At 62.4% G+C, this 16910-nt stretch overlaps 1 protein-coding gene across 13 annotated transcripts in view; it reads right to left on the reverse strand.

Moving 5' to 3' along the window:
- Positions 1-5323: 5323 nt before the first annotated feature.
- Positions 5324-16910, reverse strand: part of CAPN15 (calpain 15) — a 66963-nt gene continuing 55376 nt past the window's right edge. For 12 of the 13 annotated variants that reach the window (XM_054211893.1, XM_054211898.1, XM_054211892.1 and 9 more), the window contains 10 exons: positions 16049-16257; positions 15624-15807; positions 12600-12823; positions 11437-11562; positions 10540-10692; positions 9611-9772; positions 9077-9306; positions 8724-8884; positions 8259-8437; positions 5324-7211 (listed from right to left, as the gene is read on the reverse strand). In XM_054211893.1, coding sequence (XP_054067868.1) covers positions 7034-7211; positions 8259-8437; positions 8724-8884; positions 9077-9306; positions 9611-9772; positions 10540-10692; positions 11437-11562; positions 12600-12823; positions 15624-15807; positions 16049-16257 — 1806 coding nt within the window. In that variant the 3' untranslated portion in view covers positions 5324-7033. Of the gene's footprint in view, positions 7212-8251; positions 8438-8723; positions 8885-9076; positions 9307-9610; positions 9773-10539; positions 10693-11436; positions 11563-12599; positions 12824-15623; positions 15808-16048; positions 16258-16910 lie in introns of all 13 variants that reach the window. The other variant, XM_054211897.1, reaches the window with a different exon arrangement.

Consider the following 16910-nt stretch of genomic DNA (forward strand, 5'->3'; position numbering starts at 1 on the left):
CGTCACCGTCACCGTGGGCTGTGAGTTCCCACCACCCTGCTGAGAAAAGGCGGCACAGGCATCCCCCGGCTGTGCCCAACCCGGCCCCCCAGCCCTGCTGTGTCCCAGGCGGGGAGCACTGGGGGGGGGGGGGGGGGGCGGGCGAGCCCTCCCCAGCGCCCTCAGGACCACCCAGCGCTGCCATCGCCTCCTCCTGCGCTGACCACGCCGGTGGCCAAAGCTGGTGGCCGAGACCCCATCCGAGATGCACCGAGGCCGAGCGGCTGCCTGTTGGGGATGACGTGTGGCCCCTCACCGTGGCCTCTCGCCCTCCCCAGCATGGGGGGCTGGCACTGGCGCCTGTCGGGGTGCGGGTGGGAGCCGGCGCGGGGCTAAGCCGGGTCCTCGGGCCAGCAGCATCCAACACATGATCTGTTGTGGCAGCTTCCCTGCAGCCTGGAGCCAGCCCCGAGCGAGCGCTGATGATGGCTTTAATTGCTTTCAGATTCGATAGCCCAGCCCTTGACAGCCCGGGCGGCGCGGCCACCGCAGCCCCAGCTGTGCCAGCCGGCCCTGGACCCTCGCCCAGCATCTCGGGACGGAGGGGACGGCCAGGAGGACGAAAGGAGCTGCCAGGGATCCGGGCTCTGCTTTTCATCCAGCAAAGTCTTCTCCATGGCCTGCCCCTGCTCGTGCTGCAGCCGGGGCGAGTGTCTGCGTCCCCCCCCGAGCCTCGGCCCTGGGGAAACCCAGCCGGGGGGCAGCACACACCCCCCCCAACACCAGGATGCCATCACAGCCCTGCCGTGAAGCCACCCGGCCATGCACCCCCATGGCCCCCAGGTGAGGACCCCACAGCAGCCCCCCCCTCCACCACTCTCAGGGCACAGCTCTGCCGTACCCCCATTCGGGGTGGGGGGAGATGCCGGAGGGCTCTGCTCGCCCATCGCAGGGCGGTACTGGGGACACTGGGGGGTCCATGGTGCAGCGGGGGCCCAGGCTGGCCCTCTCTGGTTGGCAGCCTGTGTGTCCCCCGCCACCTGCATGGCCATGTCGGGTGGCTTCCCCCAGGGCAGCTGGGGGTGCCCAGGTCTGGCACAGACCTCGGGGGGGTTCTCCCCCATTTGAAGGTCCAACTGCATCCCCCTGCCCCAGCATCAGGTCCTCACCCTGCCGGGTGGTGGCTGTGGGGGGAGTCGGGGGTCCCTATGGTGCGGGGGGGCAAAGGGCTGCCAGCACCCACAGTGGCACCCGCGGGCTGGCCCTGACCCACGGGTGGCTGTGCTGCCATCCTCCTCCTCCTCCCCCCTGCTGTGGGGCTCCGAGCTGCGCCCCCAGCTCCGGCCCAGCCCAGCTCAGTGCAGGCAGCTGCCAGCAATCTCCCGGGTGGCTCCCTGCCTGACGGCCAGTGGGGCAACCACCCCGGCACCCCGAGCTCGCCCCTGCAAAGCACGGCACGAGTCCCAGCCTGAGCCACCCTCCTGACACACGGTGGCCTGTGGAGCCGGACCATCCAGGAACCCTGGCCCCAGCAGCACCCGCTCCCTCCGGGGGTGCCGGGGTTGGCGTGGGGTTACCTTGCAGGCAGCAGCCCCCCCCCCCAAAAAAAACCAACCCCACCCTGCTGTCTGCAGGTTGCGGCAGCATGCAGGAGAGTGCAGGCGGTGGGGTCTCCATCGCTCACCAGCTCCTGGCAGAACATCGGCCTCAGCCGAGGATGAGGAGGGGGCCGGGGGGTGGGGGTTTGAAGCGGGGGGGTGTAGATCCTCTTGCTTGGCTGCGCTGGGGCGGATGCTCACGTCCCCGATGCATTACTGCGGGCAGTGCTGGCGGGGGGTCCGGGGCAGGGACTGCATTATTGACGAAGGGCAAAGCAGAGGCCGGCGCAAGCGACGGTGTTGCAGGCAGGGCCCCCTCCTGCAGCGCTCCAGCCCCGGGCAAAGCACTTTTCCTGCGCCGCAGAGCCGCAGAGCGGGCAGGCCTGGCCCGGGGCAGCCGGCCGGGCGGCCGCAGCCACCGCAGAGCCCGTGGGCAGAGGCCTGCTCCTGCCCCCGGCAATGCACCCGCCTCCACGGGGACAGTGCCAGGATTGGGGCACCAAGGGCGCAGCCCAGGAGGGTGACAGGGGTGGGCAGCCGTGGCCCCGCACACCCCACCCTGGCACCCCACCTCCAGCCCAGCGCAGCGCCTGGTGCTGCTCTTTTTTTTTTTTTTTTTTTTTAATTTTTTTTTTATTTTTAAGCATCCCTCTGTCTCTAGGCGGAGATTTGTGGCGTAAAATGCACAATATGTTCTATCTGCCCTGTGGGAGCCATAAAATATTCACCAGCAGCTCCCATTATAGTCAGAGTGAATCACGGAGAGCGCTGGAGCCCTGGCTCCCCGCCGTGCCCCCTCCCCGCGCAGCCCCGGCGGTGCCCGTGCCAGGCCCTGACGAGCAGCCAGCGCCGGCTTCCACCCCTGCGGCAAGGACCCGCGTTCCCACCTCCAGCCCTGGGAGACACCCCCGGGCTCCGGCGGGTCAAGGGGATGGTGGCCACCTCCATGGGGACAACACACGCCTTCGCCTGCCCCAGCATTCCTCGTGGAGCAGCATCAGCCCTGGGCATCAATGGGGACCGGTGTGATGGGCAGCAGGAGCGGCCGGCAGCGTGGTGGGCTCACTTGCCCACGGCAGCCTGCACCGCTCACCCTGTCCCACCAAGCACAACCTGGTGTCCCCAGGGTGACTTGTGCTGTCACTTGGCTTTTTGAGCCACAGGCTCTTGGTTAGGGTCTCACAGCCGTGCCAGGGCAGGGCCCAGAGGGACAGCCCCCTGCCTGCATTGTCACACACGTGCTCCAGTATCTCTGCTGGTCATACGGGTCAGTACAACGTCACTCTTCCTCCAGCTCCCCCACCAGGACCCTTCTTCCGTCCATCCATCGCTTCTGACCCACTGCTCTCATGGCCATCCCCATCTCCCCCTTCGGACCTCAGGCCCGAGACATGGCGGGGTCAAGGGACAACATTTACTGATGAAGCCACAGACTCCCCCGAACCCCATGTCTCAGACCCAATTAGATCTTTTGACACACAATTACGGGTACTTATAAAGCAATTAATGCCGGCTCAACCCTTGTGAATCGCCACGATTACGGTTTGACTTCACCTCCCTCCCCTCCACGGCCACCGCTCTCAGCCATTGCCCGGGTGGTGACATTTGGGGTGTCCTGAGGGCACCCGGTGGCTCGGGGCCACGGGCAGCATTGCTGCCATCCTGGGAGATGCTGTACCCTCCACCACGCACAGCCCACCCTGTGCCCCAGCGTCCCTGGGGAGCTCCGGCACGGCAGGATTTGGCCCCCGACATTGGCTGGGGTGGGGCTGGCCAGGACAAGACGTGAGAGCTGAGGCCACCACCACGACAAGGGCCACCACCGGGTCACTGGGCTGAGATGTCCAAAGGTGTCCTTGGCAGTGAGCGGATGCGGGGGGGACGCCGTTGACCACTCCGCTGGGTGGGTTTTAGCCACCCAAGGCAGTCAGCATCCCCGGGAGGGAGCGGGGCCAACGCGGGCATCCTGCCAAGGCGAGGGGCTGCGCAGCCGCGAGGGTTAAATCCTGCCTCCGCCGCCATGAGCAGACCGAGGGGAGAGGAGGGGAGCTCGGAGGTGCCCTCCCCGCCAAAATTAACTCTCCATCTGTTTCTCCCCGGCTGAGGCTGATGGCTTGTGACAGGGCCTCCTGAATGCAAAGATGTTTCGCCCGGGAAAAAAAAAAAAAGAAAAAAAAAATTAAAAAAAAAAAATAAAATCTATTACAAGTTGCTGTAAGAAAGACCGAAATCCTCTCCTTCTGTCTCTCCCTACTGGTCTCAAGGTGCCCACCCCGGGCGAGAGCGGGCTGGCGAGCAGCCGGTCGCCTCCGCTCAGCCGGAAAGCTCTTCCCAGCGCCAGCCTGGCTCGCCCCCGGCCCAAAGCGGGGGATGCTGGGGGGGAGGATGGGGTGCTGCCCTGGGTGGTGGGGAGGATGGAGACGGAAGGCTCCTTCATCCCCGACCTGGGCGCGGGGTGGGTGACGGGCACGGCCCCGGCAGCCCCGCACCCCCTCGGCCAGCCCGCAGGCGGTGGCGATGAGGATGGGGAAACTGAGGCAGGAGGTGGCGGGGGGGGAGGGGGGGGGGGGGCCGGTCCATGGCCAGGCGGCGGCTGCCCTCTCCCGGCCACCGTGTGGCCCTGCCCGGCCCCGGCAGAGCGCGGCCGCCGCTCGGTTTTACGGGAATTTCTGGGTTTCGTTTTATTTTCACCCCTTTCTGCTCCTCTGTGGGGCCCTTCCTGCCACGCGCCCCCCGCTCCCCTCCCCCCCCCCCCCCCGGAAACGCAGCCAAAGAAACCTGAAACTCAAATTCACTCTGGTTTTGCTGCTCAGCTCCACTTTCAGGGCACTGATGGAGGGATGCCCACTGCTCCATAGCATCACAGAATGGTTTGGGTTGGAAGGGACCTTAAAGCCCACCCAGTGCCACCCCCTGCCCTGGGCAGGGACACCTCCCACCACACCAGGTTGCTCCAAGCCCCCTCCAACCTGCCCTTGAACACCTCCAGGGATGGGGCAGCCACAGCTTCTCTGGGCAACCTGGGACAGGGGCTCACCACCCTCACAGACGAGAATTTCTTCCTCAGATCTCATCTCAATCTCCCCTCTTGCAGTGTAAAACCATTCCCCCTCGTCCCATGGCTCCCCTCCCTGATCCAGAGTCCCTCCCCAGCTTTCCTGGAGCCCCTTTAGGGACTGGAAGGGGCTCCAAGGTCTCCCCGGAGCCTTCTCTTCTCCAGGCTGAACCCCCCCAGCTCTCTCAGCCTGTCCTCACAGCAGAGGGGCTCCAGCATCTCCGGGGCCTCCTCTGGCCCCGCTCCAACAGCTCCGTGTCCTTCTGCTGTTGGTGCCCCAGGGCTGGAGGCAGCACTGCAGGGGGGTCTCACAGAGCGGAGCAGAGGGGCAGAATCCCCCCCCTCACCCTGCTGCCCCCGCTGCTGGGGATGCAGCCCAGGCTGCGGGGGGGTTCTGGGCTGCCAGCGCACATCGCCGGGTTGTATTGAGCTTCTCGTCCACCAGCACCCCCAAGTCCTTCTCCTCAGGGCTGCCCTCCATCCCTTCTCCACCCAGCCTGGATTTGTGTTTGGGATTGCCCCTACCCAGGTGCGGGAAATGGCTTCCAGACTCTTTGCTCAGACCCCCAAAATCAGGGCACCCCTTCCCCCCTGTCCCTCCCACTGCTCAGACCCCCGGCAGCGTCTGGTAGCCCTTCCCCGCCATCCCTCCCCCGCGGTGCCGCAGCCCAGCGCAGCGAAACCAGGCAGCTTCAGTAAAAAACAAAACTTTATTTGGTCCATCAGAACCTGAGTTTGAAAACCACCCATGGATAATTCGTATCATACAGGGATTACTGATCTGATTTACAATTGATAAAATATCCTATGTTTCTGAAGAGCTGGACAGTATTTACAGGGTTAAAAATATTCACAGCTCAGAAAGACAGAGAGGAGAAAAAAAAAAAAAAAGAAAAAAAAAAGTGAAGGACAAATCATCCCAAAGAGGAAGGAGAAGGGAAGAGAGAAAACAGACCAACAAACAGAAATACGGACAGAGCCTGGCTCAGCAGCCCCGGCCAGGGTGGCCGGGAGGGTGCCACGACAATGCACCCCCTGCCCACCCCTCGGGGGGGGACACAGAGGGACACGCAGCCCGCGCGTCCCCCTGCCCGGTCCCTGCCATCACAGGGCCCAGCGTCTCGGAACGTCCCCCCCCCCCAACCCCGCAGGTGCAGGTCCCCACAGCCTGGGAAGGGGAGGGTGACACCGGGGGACCCCCAAAACACACACACACACACACGCGCGCGCGCACCCACAGAGAGCCATGATGCCCCGCTTTCGGGGGCAGGGGGGAGAGGTGGGGGGGTGTCAGCCCCCACCACAGAGCACCCCCCAGGCTCGTGCAAGCCTTGGCTTTGTGCTCACCGCCTTCCACGGGACCCTCCGAAGGATGGGGTTCTCTGCTCCCCCCCACCTCCTTTCCCAAAATCACTGTGTCCCCCCCAGCACAGGGCAACACGGCAGAGCCCTGGGTCCGTACCTGCTGCCCTTCGCCCCCACAGCGCAGTGCCCGGGGTTGGGGGGGCTGAGCCCAGCTCGGGCCGCATGGCTTCTCTCCAGCCACTGCTTTCAGCGGCCACCTTTGCATAGTAACACTGGTGTGACGAGTTGAGGGGGGTCCCCACTGCCGCAGGCCCCCCCCCCCCCATCCCGGCAAAGCATCGCCCTGTGGCCCCGCTCCCCGCCCTGGAGGGCACCTCTGCTTTTTGCCCCCAGGTGCGGTGAAAACCCAGCAGCAGCAGCTTTCTACAACAACCCAGCGCCCTCTCCTCCCCCTCCCCTGCCCGGGCACGGCCTGGGGGGCACCCGGGACGGGTGAGGTGGATGGGGGGGGGGGGGTCCAGGCACCGCAGTGGATCCCCGCCACGAGCAGCCGTGGGGCAACCCCAGCACCCCCCCAGCTCGGCTGCAGTGCCACATTGGTCCCAGCAACGGGCAAGGGGGGGAACAAGACAGTGGGAAGGGCCCCAGGACAGACGGAGGGTCACACAGACGGACAGACGTCAGAGGTATATTCTTATTTGTGCAGCGCCAGGGCCCTGGCGCCGCGGGAGGGGGCAGAGTCCTGAGCGTGGTGCCTGCGAAGGGCCTTGACAGCAACCTCCAGCCACCCCCCCCCTCTCCCACAGCCCCCCGGGGCCGGCCGAGGGTCCCAGCGCGGGTATGGGGCAGGTGGGATCCTGAGATGGCCCCGTGCCCCCCGCCGCTCCTCCATAAAGTGCGTGGGGGGCCGGGGGGGTGGGCCGGGGCGGCGGGCAGAGCTGGTCCTGGCCCTGAGAGCTCGCCCCGGCCCCACGGCGCAGGGCAAAGTGCTGGGTGTGATGCTCCGGTTCTGCCCCATGGCTCAACGCTGACAGCTCAGGGGGCGACCCCAGGTGAAAATAACGGGGGAGCGGAGCGGGGAGGGGGAGGCGCTTCGTCATAGAGGCCGAGGCCCGTGGAGCCCGGCAACCTCGGGCGTCAGCAGCGGGTTGTGGGTGCCCTTCGTCGACATCCAGTCATTGAGGAAGGCCTGGGTGGCTTTGCGGTGCGCCAGGCGGTGGGTGATGGAGAAGCCGGCGTTACCCTCCAGCTGGGAGAGGATCACCAACACCTGCCTGCGGAGAGAGCAAGGAGCTCAGGGCCAGGCAATCCATAGAGGCACAGGACGGTTTAGGTCGGAAAAGACCTTGAAGATCATCAGGTCCAACCGTTAACCCAGCACTGCCAAGTCCACCGCTGACCCACGTCCCTCAGCACCACCCTCAGACCAAAAGCCTGCCCGGCTTTTAAACACCTGCAGGGCTGGCGACTCCACTACGTCCCCGGGCAGCCTGTTCCAACGCTTGACAACCCCTTCAGTGAAGCAATTTTTCCTAATATCCATCCTAAACCTCCCCTCACACAACTTGAGGCCGTTTCCTCTTGTCCCATGGCCTGTTCCTTGGGAGAAGAGACCCACCCTCCCTGGCTACCCCCTCCTTTCAGGGAGCTGTAGAGAGCGAGAAGGTCTCCCCTCAGCCTCCTCTTCTCCAGGCTGAACACGCCCAGCTCCCTCAGCCGCTCCCCACAAGACTTGTGCTCCAGACCCCTCACCAGCTCCGTTGCCCTTCTCTGGACACGCTCCAGCCCCTCAGTGTCTCTTTCTTGGCGTGAGGGGCCCAAAACTGGACACGGTATTCGAGGCGGGGCCTCCCCAGTGCCGTAGTACAGGGGGAGGATCACCGCCCCGGTGCTGCTGGCCACATGCGAGATGTTTTCTCACAGCCCTTCTGCAAGGAGCTGGGTTCCTGACGAAAAGCCCTGTGTGTGGAGCTACAGTGTCCGTGCTGGGGTCTGCTCGCACCATCGCTGAGCCCGGGAGCGGAAGCAGTCCTGGCTCTCACACTGGGGACCTCCCAGCAAGAACATAGTCCTTGGTGGAATCTCGTTTACCTTGGGCTCCGTCCTGCCGGGGGCCAGGGCACATCCCACCCAGTGCAGCTGCTCCAGCCCTTTCCTAAGGCAGGCCCCGGCTTGCGCCATCGCCTCCCCTGCTCGAGGTCATGCTGCAGAGCACGGGGAGCATCCCATCCTCTGCCCACTCCCCCCCCCCACCGCCAGCTCTGCCTTGCTCCAAGCCCCCTGCCCGCCCCCCCGCCGACCCACCCCTGCCTACCCCGGACCTGTGCAGGGGGGGGACGCTGTCCTGCGTTTTGAGGCTGCCGCGCGTGGAGACGACGTTGAAGCTGTCGGTGCAGTCGCACTGGACGTGCAGGTAGGATTTGGGGTGCCGGTTCTCCACCACCACAATGAGCCCTGCCCAGCCGTGCGTCAAGTAGTAGCAGGTCATTCCCTCGCGGCCCTGGGGCAAACAGCACGGTCAGGGGGGTAAAGTCTCAGGGCACCTCTGCCTCTGAATCTCGGCCCCTGGACCAGCGTCTTCCACCTCCAGCCAAGGGCTGCCCATCTGTTGGGGTGCTCCATGCTGCCCCAGGGAGCACGGCATCCATGGGACTAGGTGGCAGCCAGCGCTGGCACAGCCCTGCCTGACCCCTGCCAGACTGAGGACGCAGCGGAGGCGCAGGGTCCAGGCTCCCGCGGGCGGCATCACCCCCCTCCAGGCCCTGCCCTGTGCCACCCGCACCCACCTCATGGCGCTCGCCCTTGTTCTCGGTCAGCAGGATGATGGCGTCCGCCAACGTGGTGGGCTGCGCCTCCACCTGCTCCACCATCACCAAGCGGGAGCTGTAGATGGCTAGGATATAGCCAGAATAATCGGTGGCCGGTCGGCTGCTGGTGGGACTGGATGCTGTGGAGACACACACAGAGGAAGGAGAGGGGAATCAGTGAGACTGTCACCAAGCCCACAACGCCTGGGAGCAGGGTGCTGCTGGGTTGCTGTACACACAGGCATGGTGTAGAAGACCAAGAGCTTTGTCACCTCTGCCTCCCCCAAGGTCTCCCCCAGCACCGCCGTGTTGGGGGCAGCCCAGCCCCTTACCCTGGGTGGTGGCGGGGCCTGCCAAGGTGGCGCTCCAGTGGTTGAAGGCACAGCACACCACGGCGTACTCGCCCGGCTCCAGCATCACGTCGCAGTTGACGAACTTCTTGACAGCTCGTTTGCTGTGAGCCATCAGCCGGCCCAGGCTCAGCTTGTTGCCGCTGGTGAAGGTGGCCCGGAAAACCATGATGCACAGATCCAGCAAGTGGCTGTCCACCGTATCCGACCGCCTGCGTCGGGAGGGGGAGAAAGGTCAACACGTCACCCGAGCGCCACCTCGCAGAGCACATAGAGACCACGGGGAGGATGGTGGACCGAGACAAGAGTCCTCCCACTGCCCCAAGAACCAGCGTGTGTTCAGGGCTTGGGCTTCGGCTAAAACATGATCAGACCCTGAGAACTGGAGAAATGACGATGGGGGCCCCTCCCTGAGCTCTGCCACCCCAGGGGATGGCACGGGGTGAGAGGGTGATGTGTTTGGGATTTCTCCTGGGTCCAGGTCACCACCTGCAGCCCATGCACTGCCCATCTCACCTGCTGCCCTCCTGGAAGAGGGCAAACTCCAGGGCGGCACGCTCCAACACCGTCAGCGATGTCACCGTCACCGGCCCATTGGCCTTGTTGGGGAACATGCCCTGCACACGCACCTCATGCCAGTCCGAATGGAGCTTGCAGATATCCACGGAGTCGAAATACCTGTGGGGAAGCTGGGCTCAGCCTCGGCGGGGTCCTTGGTAGGTGCACAGCTCTATCCCCCACCCCAGCACACTGCAGCTCATGCAGCCAGGAGCAGCAGGGACCAGTAGGTCACCGGCACGCCCCTGGGGATGCCCGGCCCTGTCTTGATCCAGGACAGGCTGGATGGGGCTTTGGGTAACCTGGTTACTTAAAGATGATGTAGTTCTAACCCCACTGCCAAACATGCTATGGTAACTGGGAAAAGCCAGGAAAATGGGGCCCTGGAGATGCTGGGAGGACTGGAGCCCCTCTGCTGTGAGGACAGGCTGAGAGAGCTGGGGGGGTTCAGCCCGGAGAAGAGAAGGCTCCGGGGAGACCTTGGAGCCCCTTCCAGTCCCTAAAGGGGCTCCAGGAAGGCTGGGGAGGGACTCTGGATCAGGGAGGGGAGCCATGGGACGAGGGGGAATGGTTTTACACTGCAAGAGGGGAGACTGAGATGAGATCTGAGGAAGAAATTCTTGTCTGTGAGGGTGGTGAGCCCCTGGCCCAGGTTGCCCAGAGAAGCTGTGGCTGCCCCATCCCTGGAGGTGTTCAAGGCCAGGTTGGAGGGGGCTTGGAGCAACCTGGTGTGGTGGGAGGTGTTCCTGCCCAGGGCAGGGGGTGGAATGAGATGATCTTTAAGGTCCCTTCCAACCCAAACCATTCTATGATTCTATGACCCTCGTGTCCCACGTCCTGTCCCCTGCCTGGCTCCCCGCCCCGCAGCCTTCTGGGCACTACCGTACTTAATGAAATCGCTGTACTCCATCCAGAAGACGCCCTCGCTGCTGCCGTGGGGCATGAGGTCGTGACGCAAGGGAGCCGGCCAGTGCGGCCACTCGTCGGACCAGCTGCCATTCCAGGAGAAGCGGCCCCAGGGGTTTCGGAGCCGCAGTAACCTGGGAAAAGGGGAAAAACAGTGTCAGAGGCCCAGGAGAAAGGAGAGCACAAGGAAGATCGCCTCCGAGACGCTCTCCCAGCTCTGCACACCCAGCCAGTCCCTCACAGAGGGAACACACCACTTCTGCTGCTGCCTTTCAAAGCCTTCACAGCATCCCAGAACTGATTTGCTATCTCCACCGCAGCCCCAGATGCCCACGTCCTGCAGCTCTGGACCTGCTGCAGCTCCCTCTGCCCTTCCCTGCCCAAAAGGCCTCCAGCCAGGCGCTGCGGGGAAAAGGGCTCAGCAGGGAAGGGGCTCCAAGCGTGTGCCCGGAGCTGCACAAGCCCAGGAGTGACATGGATGAAAATGGGGCTTCACACAGCACCCAGGCTGTCGGGGGTGGCACCCCTTTCTATCCGCCCACCCCTCTAAAGGTGAGAAGGATGCCCTAATTGCCTCATTGGCTTGAGAGAGCTCAAGTCAATCCTCTACAACTTGTGAGAAGACCAGGTGAACCATTCTGCGCCATCATGCGTCCTGGAGCCGAGCAGCCCTGGACGTGGAGCCAGTGGCAGGCAAGGATGGCTTTTATGACAACAGCATTTATGTGACACCCTGAGATGGTGAAACAGCCCTTGCTGGCCGTGAGGATGGGACACCAGAGAGTCCCCAAGGTCTTGTCCAGAGTGTACTCAATTATCTGTCCCCAGAGTTGGCAGGAATATCTGCTGTACCACGCCAGCCTTCATCCTGAACTCACCTGAAGCCTTGGACATCCCGCACGTCCAGGATGGAGTAGGCGTGCCGTGGACGCAGACCCATACTCTCGTAGGCCACATCGTCCACTTTCATGTTACCTCCACCACAGGACGCGCCCATGAGGAACCTGCACGGGGGACAGCAAAACCCTCGGTGTCCTGCCAGGCGGGGAAGCTCGTCCCTACTGCTCAAGGCACGGGACAGACTTACCCCCCAGGAGGCTCCTGAATATTCCCTCTCTGCAACCACACCGTAAACCTCCCTGGAGCAGAGCCCCGGCCTCACCAGCAGGAGCTCTGCCTGGGCAGCAGTGAGCTCCCTCCACCCGCTCACTTGCACGCTCCAACCCAGGCTCCGTGGTGAGCTTCTCCGAGCAGTGCCCTCACCTGCAGGGCTGAAAGCTCTGCCCAGGCACAGCCCGGCTTTGCCCAAACCTCACCCGTTTTCTGCCAGGCCCCAGGGTCCTGCCCATCTCTGCTGGCTGGCAGGGCTCAGCCACACGGAAAGCCACTTTGCAGGCAGCTGGCCCGTGCCGCAGCAGGGAGGACAGGCTGTTTGGGGCAGGAGGTCTGCACCAGCCAGGTGCAGGACCTCTCAGCCTCCCATGTGGCCCTGCACTTCAGGCTGGCAGGAGCAACCCTCCCCTTCAGCCATCAAAAATCACTCTGATTTCCACCGCGCAGAGCCCAGAAACCTCACTGCCCTCCTGCTCCTCCTAGTGATGGCCAAGAGGTCTCTGCTTTTGCTCTGTCTCCTACAGACTGCCTATAGTCATGCCCAGGCATGGCCAGCAAAGATGCCACGTAAGGGTGGGAGATACGTGCAGGGTCAAGCATTTAAGAATACAAAACACCTCAAAGCAAAAGCAAGCGGGCTCAGTGCCAGCCACTTCCAAACTCCCGCAAGACAGCAGTAAACGTGCGCAGGGATGTTCACCAGGATTTTAAATTCATATGAAAGTTAAACAAAGGAGAAATAATTTCTTAGAGCTTAGAGAGGGAGCTCTGCCAACGCTCCAGATGAATGCCAAGGGTGGTGGTCTCCACCTCAGGTGATGCACTAGCCCTGCTGCTCCTCCGAGCCTCTACGAACGAGAGCGGCCCCCCTTGCCCCCCTCTCCGAGCATCCATGCTCCTGCCACGGCGCCCTCCTGCCTCGTCTTACCCAGCCTCCTTAGAACTCAGCATTTTGGCCCAGATGAGGTCAGTGTCAATGGGCTCCTCGCGAGGGTTAGTGGAGCTGACCTGCAGCATCAGGCTCTCGCAGGGGGCACCCGTTAGTGTAGCCAGGCCTTCGATAGCACGCCCCGCCTGGAGGGCAAAGTACGAACCATGAAGCTTGGCCAGCGCCTTCTCAATGAGGGCGACCCACAACTGCTTCCTCTGGGCCTGCGGAAAGAGGGAGAAACACGTCAGGAGCCGCCCCAGGCAGGAGATGGGAAAGCAAAGGCAGCGCGCGCAGACAAGGCAAAGCCCCGCTCCCCCAGCCCTGCCAGTCCTCCCGCTGCCATGGGAGACAGAGAGGCAGGAGCAGCAAGGCCAAGCCACCAGGAGCTTGTCCATATGGGGCCAAGGGTGAACCCGTTCGCTGCCTGCTCAGTGTTTTGTTTGCCCAGTTTAATTCCCCTTGGGAAAACATCCAAGAGGTCTGGATGCCTCCAGAGCTGCACCCTGGGGTGCCCAGGCAGTCCAGCTGGCAGGGGTGGGTGTCCCCTTCAGTCTAGGAAGGGACTAACAGTCCTTTCTTTCTGCTTCAACATGGATTTAAGAAGGTTTAATAATGGAAAAGGATATCGAGCACAGCTGGAACACCTGCCTTTCACCGGCACGCCATTGCAAACCAAACCCAACACACCTTTGGCGGAGGAGGCTGCCTAGGGCACACACGGACATGGGGCCGATTAAATTTCACCCATGGAACAGAGATGCCGTTTCAAGGAAAAGCTCCAAAAACTGCCAGGCAGAGGGGCAAAGTCCTCTACTTCAGCACAGGGACGGTGGCAAGATGTAATTACAAGATGCAAGTTTTGCAGGGGAGAAACTCTCCCTGCAGTCGCTTTGTTCTGGTGCCAGGCTCTTGGCATCACTAGGCTGATTACGGATTCAGGGAGAAACGCAGAAGCGGCATTAACACACCCGGAGGTTTGCAAAGCCTCCATCGGCCACGGCAATGCGGGCTCAGCCTTCATCACTGCATCCGAGCCACCACTGCGGGTCCTTGATGTGCCACAGGGTACCGTCACCAGCCGTGCTTCGTTCCTGGGCGTGTTGGGGCTGGGGGGAGACACCTCGGCTCCAGCCCCTGCCTGCAGCCAGGACGCGAAGAGGAAGGTGTACGAGGACAGAAGGCAAGGAGACATTTAGAGAAGGCAAGGAGATGTTTGCCGGCCTCTGGGTCCCCAGTAAATCAGGCTGAGTGCTCAGCGTTTGGAGGGCAGCGGGGGAAAAGCACCGGTACACAGTGACTGTGCGCGACTCACAGGTGGCAGCCGAGAGCTGGCAGAGGAAAGGAGGGCACCGAAGATTTCTTTCCAACGGATAAAGAAAGCTTAACAAGTGCTTTTCACTGCTTTTTGAGTCCCTCGCTCAACAAAATCTGTGTTGTTTATTTCTGCCTGAGTGGCAGCCAAGGAGTTTTGGTAAGAGCCTGGTTTTCCTTTATTTTTAAAACTCTCTGGTTTTCCATTTTTAGCCCCCACATTCAGCTCACACGGCTAAACGCTCTGCAGAAAAATCTCGTCACGATTCAGATGCCCCTGGAAACAAAGGCGAGGCAAAACCAGCTCATGTGAAAACCGTCAATCTTCAAAAAAAAAAAAAAAAAAAAAAGCAGACTTGAAATTTTAAGAGAGGAAAGACGGATGGAAAAGGAAAAAAAACCCAGACGGGCAAATCTTATGCTGAAAGCGATGTGTCTGACTGGATCCTCTCTGGCTACTAATGTAGATGTAGATAACTCCTTCCCCTCTCCAAAGTTTCTCCTTAACCGGACAGGCATCTAGCAGTGCTGGCAATCGTTTTGCCACCCAGATCATGTTTGATCACCCCCTCTGCTGAGAAAGCGGCCAGGGCAGCCCAGGCTTGGCAGTGCCCTACCCGTGCCCCCACAGCCCCTGCCCAGTCCCTGCCCCTCTGCCCGGAGCCGGGGTCAGCGGGGCTCAGGAGCCAACTGTGCCAAGCCTGCTGCCCGTTAGCTCCGACACAATTAGCAGTTTCCCCAGGACCGAGTCACCTCCACGCTGTGGAGGCCACAGGGTACTGAGCCCCCAACAAGCTGGAGACTCTGCAAGCTGTGCCGACATCAAAGTTCCCCAAAATACTCATCTTTGGGTCCCGTTTCCCCAACCGGAGCCCTGTCCTGACGCCTGCACCTGATGCGGTTCGGGGCTGTGAGTACTTTAAAAGAGAGGATTGGGATTTGCAGAACAAAGTCCAAGCCGACAGTCCTGAGTCTCTGTCTCCTCCTGACAGCAGCACTTTGTTTTCTTTGGCAGATTTTGCTGCCTGGGTTTCAATAAAGACGTTCTCAGTCTCCTTCATGGACACGATCCCAGCAAGCGCCCCTGGGCCTGGCAGGCAGGGCAGGGCAGGACGCGCAGTGACGTTCCGAAGTGGCTGAGGGAGCTTCGTTAATCCTAGCAGATGCCACCCCAGTGTGCTCAGAGCAACCGGGCGGGCACTGGCTCGAAACAGGCTGATTTGTCACGCGATCCCCTCCCTCTCCACGGTCCCTCCCTGGCAAAGCCAAGCTGCCAGACCTCCCCGCAGAGGAAAGGAGCAGCTTTCCCTCAGCCCCTCGCAGGGCAAAACACATGGGTTAAGCTATTTTCCTTTCGCTGTGAAGAATAAGGCCGGCTTCTCCTGCAAGTGAAGTGACCGTGGAGCAGGGAGGAGTGAGGGAAAACCAACTGCAAATGAAACTTCTCCGTGGCAGCCTGGAAAATGCCAAAAGGGGCCTAAATAGATTTGGCCTCAATGAGTTCAGCTGTCCTGAAGGTGCGGCAAAAAGCAGGGTCCTGAGCTGCAAACACCCCACGCAGCCTCAGGCGAACCTCAGGCAAGTACCTCTTCCCACTCTTTCCATCAGTCCTCTCTCCTAGGAGAGCCGGGGACGAGCCTCCCCCTGCCACTGGAGCACTGCCCGCCCCCTCCTGGCACCCCTGTCCCCCCCCTCCCCCGGGCCGCTGACCTGCGAGAAGAGGAGGTACCCGCATTCATCGCAGGGCAGCATGTCATCCACCAGCACCGTGGTCCACGTGCCATCCTTGCAGAGCCGCACCTGGTAGGCGCCCTCTGGGCACAACGTCCTGGTGATCATCACCCTCTCCACCAGCTCCGGCCGCTCGGCCAGCACGGCCAGGGCGCTGAGGAACCTGCCGGTGGCACGGGACAAGGGACATGTTTCAGCGGGACACGGGCAGGCAGCTGCCCAGCCCTGTGGTGCAGGGGACTGTGGTCCGCAGCCGCTTGGGAAGGGGTGAGGAAGAGGATGGGGTACGCGCCTGGGGGTACGCACGAGTTTGAGTAGGGCTGAGGGGTCTGATCTGGAGCTGGATAAAGGGGGGGAAAGGGGGAAGGGGTAGGAGGGTGTCAGCCCGGCCCGGTCCCCCTTACCAGCAGTTTCCCAGCAGTCCCTGCAGGATATCCGAGGGCCTGGGCGTCCGAAACACCGACCACTTCACCGATCGGTCCTTGAAGATGCTACAGTTGATTTCGTGGGGTCGCAGCCACTGTTTCACCCTCTGCTGCACGCTGTCGCCTTCCGGGAATCCCACGGACTTGGGCCCAGGGTGGAAACTGTCATCTACAAAATTGACTTTGTTCTGCGAGAGCGAAAGGCAAGGAGAGCATCAGTGTGCAGCTGTGCGGCACACGGCTCCCCGGGGCCTCCTGGATGGGGCTGGCCTGGAAAACCTCCCGCTGCACCCCCAGGAGTGAGCGCGGTGCACCCAGTACTCCTGTTTGACCCAGACAGCCCCTTCCCACGCTGTGCTGGGGAGCAGGTCTGGGGCCGGCTGGCGTCTGCCGGCGACGGCACAGATGCGTTTTGCGGGTCAGGCCCAGCGTTGAGCCCTGCCACGAGCCAGCTCACCTCTCCGGGCCACCACTCAAATCTGCCTTTTTCCTCTTTCACAGGAACCTCCCCGGGCAGGGACCGTCTCGCGCTTTGCGCTGGTGCTAAAAGCCGGACGGCGGGGGACCTTGGCTGCCTCTATCAGCGACAAGGCAGGCAAGCCTGCCAGGAGCCACCTGGCAAGCAAACGCTCCTCACCGCAAGCCCTGTGCTAAGGGGCTGAAGCTGTCCCTGCTCCGGAGGGGACATGTTGGGCTTGGCAGTCCCATGCCACCCCCAAGGCACAGCCAGGGAGGACGTCAGGGGCAGGTTTCGCAATTGGATTCAGCCAGACCACAAAACAGGCAAAGCAATTTCCGAGTGAGGGCATCCCATGTCTGAGCCTGTCTGTGCCAGCTGCTG

Source organism: Rissa tridactyla, chromosome 8 (genome assembly GCF_028500815.1).
Source record: "Rissa tridactyla isolate bRisTri1 chromosome 8, bRisTri1.patW.cur.20221130, whole genome shotgun sequence".
NCBI lineage: Eukaryota > Metazoa > Chordata > Aves > Charadriiformes > Laridae > Rissa > Rissa tridactyla.